The 1,581-nt window shown below is 47.0% G+C and overlaps 1 protein-coding gene across 1 annotated transcript; it reads left to right on the top strand.

Annotated features, from left to right (window-relative positions):
* The first annotated feature begins 737 nt into the window (after nt 1-737).
* On the top strand, nt 738-1,285 carry EV420DRAFT_1573231 (uncharacterized protein). The gene is given in 3 exon segments (XM_060474378.1): nt 738-827; nt 868-888; nt 908-1,285. 3 exon segments carry the CDS (start codon nt 780-782, stop codon nt 1,271-1,273), a joined length of 435 nt encoding a protein of 144 aa, XP_060325406.1. The 5' UTR covers nt 738-779; the 3' UTR covers nt 1,274-1,285.
* Nucleotides 1,286-1,581: the final 296 nt, after the last annotated feature.

The raw sequence follows: 1,581 nt of genomic DNA, 5'->3' as shown, positions 1-1,581 counted from the left end.
TACAGGCATATGCACTTGTATCCATCCTAGCACCTAACGCACTCGAGTAGGCACCGCTTCTCCAAAAATGGAGATCATCACCGTACCCACCCTCGATTTCGGTAGAGATCCACAAGACCACGGATGGGCATTCCTCTCACCCCCAGTTATACTGCAGTTATGGAATAACAAACACCTTTGAGCGGGTTCTAGGGTCCTCGTTGCAATCCGATACACTTATTGGGTGGAAGGCACCTCTGGGATGCGAGAATGGATGCAATTATACCATTGAATATAGTGCACCCGCTCTACGCTGCTCAGACATGGATCAAAAAAACATCCTCACCGATGAAAATGTTCATTCCCCTTCCTCTCTATTCGGCTCCAGCCAGCCATCTGCGGTACTACTGAGCGACGGCACAGCGCACGCTGTATATAACAGCACAGCCAACTATGATGCGAATTTTGCAAATCTTACAGTTGCATGGAGAAGCTACAACAATGGAACGGAATCCATTGTCGCTGGTTTATATTGCTCCCTCTTCAATACTACACAACAATCTATTGTGTCATTTTTCAACAACACGGCAGTCATCTCCCCTAGCATCATATCCTACAACGAGCCTTTCGAAGGAATCGGAGTAGAGATGCCGCCTGTGGACTGCGACGGACAGCATATCCCCACGACAACATCTCTCGCGCAGTCATACTACTTGAGCTACTCTGAAATAGTGCTCTGGCTCCAAAGTAGGCTGATAGGCAGTGTTTATTATCACACAGATTTTCAGGAGTGGATTCCCATGTCGCAGGTTATGGACACCAGTCTCTTTGTTATCAATGAAACCTCTGTGACATTCGCTCAAAGAGGTGAGGACGTGAAGACAGCAGCTAGAGCGAATCCTCGTGAACGTGACCGTTGCGCTGATAGGCTCGGGCAGGGAAACGAACGACAGTCAATGCTACGATAATGCAGAACCAGCTTGTATGGGTTTATAATGCACGTAGACTGTGGGGAACCTATGCTACTGCGCTTGCATTAGCATTGATATGTGGTGCTGTTGGACTGGTGTGCATGCTGAATAATGATGATATCCGGGACCTGGCATTCTCAGATATTGTCAGAGCCACTAGGAATGCCGAGCTGGATAGCATCTTTGGCGGAGAGATAGGCGCCGATGCGAGAAACAAGGTGGTACTCCAATACAATACACAGAAGGGCGATGGGACGGTTTCCGGAGGATTCGTGGTGTTGAAGTCGTGTAAAGAGAGATCGAGCTTTGAGAACATGGCATAATGTAAACTGGACTCAGTAGTAACTTTCAAGTTTGAATATGCTACGCTATTACAAGGAACAGTTTGTTCTCTTTTTGGTAGTGTACAACTGGAGTCCGAGTGTCATAGTAGTCTACACGTGAAACGAGGAAACCAGTATGTATTTCTTTGGGAGGTCTTCGACCATATAATCTTGATAAGCAGCGACTTCTTCATGCTGGAATTGGATATACTTGTTGACGATAGCCTCCGTGGACTGGATTCCGAATGTGGGATGCGTTGGAAGGTCTTTCAAGAGTCCCTCATCAGAGAATGATTCCCTTTTGATTG

The sequence above is a fragment of the Desarmillaria tabescens genome, assembly GCF_030435595.1.
Source record: "Desarmillaria tabescens strain CCBAS 213 chromosome Unknown EV420scaffold_51, whole genome shotgun sequence".
NCBI lineage: Eukaryota > Fungi > Basidiomycota > Agaricomycetes > Agaricales > Physalacriaceae > Desarmillaria > Desarmillaria tabescens.
The sequence above is the reverse complement of the archived record's forward strand: the minus strand, read 5'-3'. Positions and strand labels throughout refer to the sequence as shown.

What these genes read in the sequence shown, in the direction of transcription:
- EV420DRAFT_1573231 (XM_060474378.1), top strand. Translation starts at nt 780, where the DNA reads ATGTCGCAGGTTATGGACACCAGTCTCTTTGTTATCAATGAAACCTCT. An exon ending in TTGTTATCAATGAAACCTCT is followed by an intron (nt 828 to 867) that starts GTGACATTCGCT and finishes TGAAGACAGCAG; the next exon opens with CTAGAGCGAATCCTCGTGAA.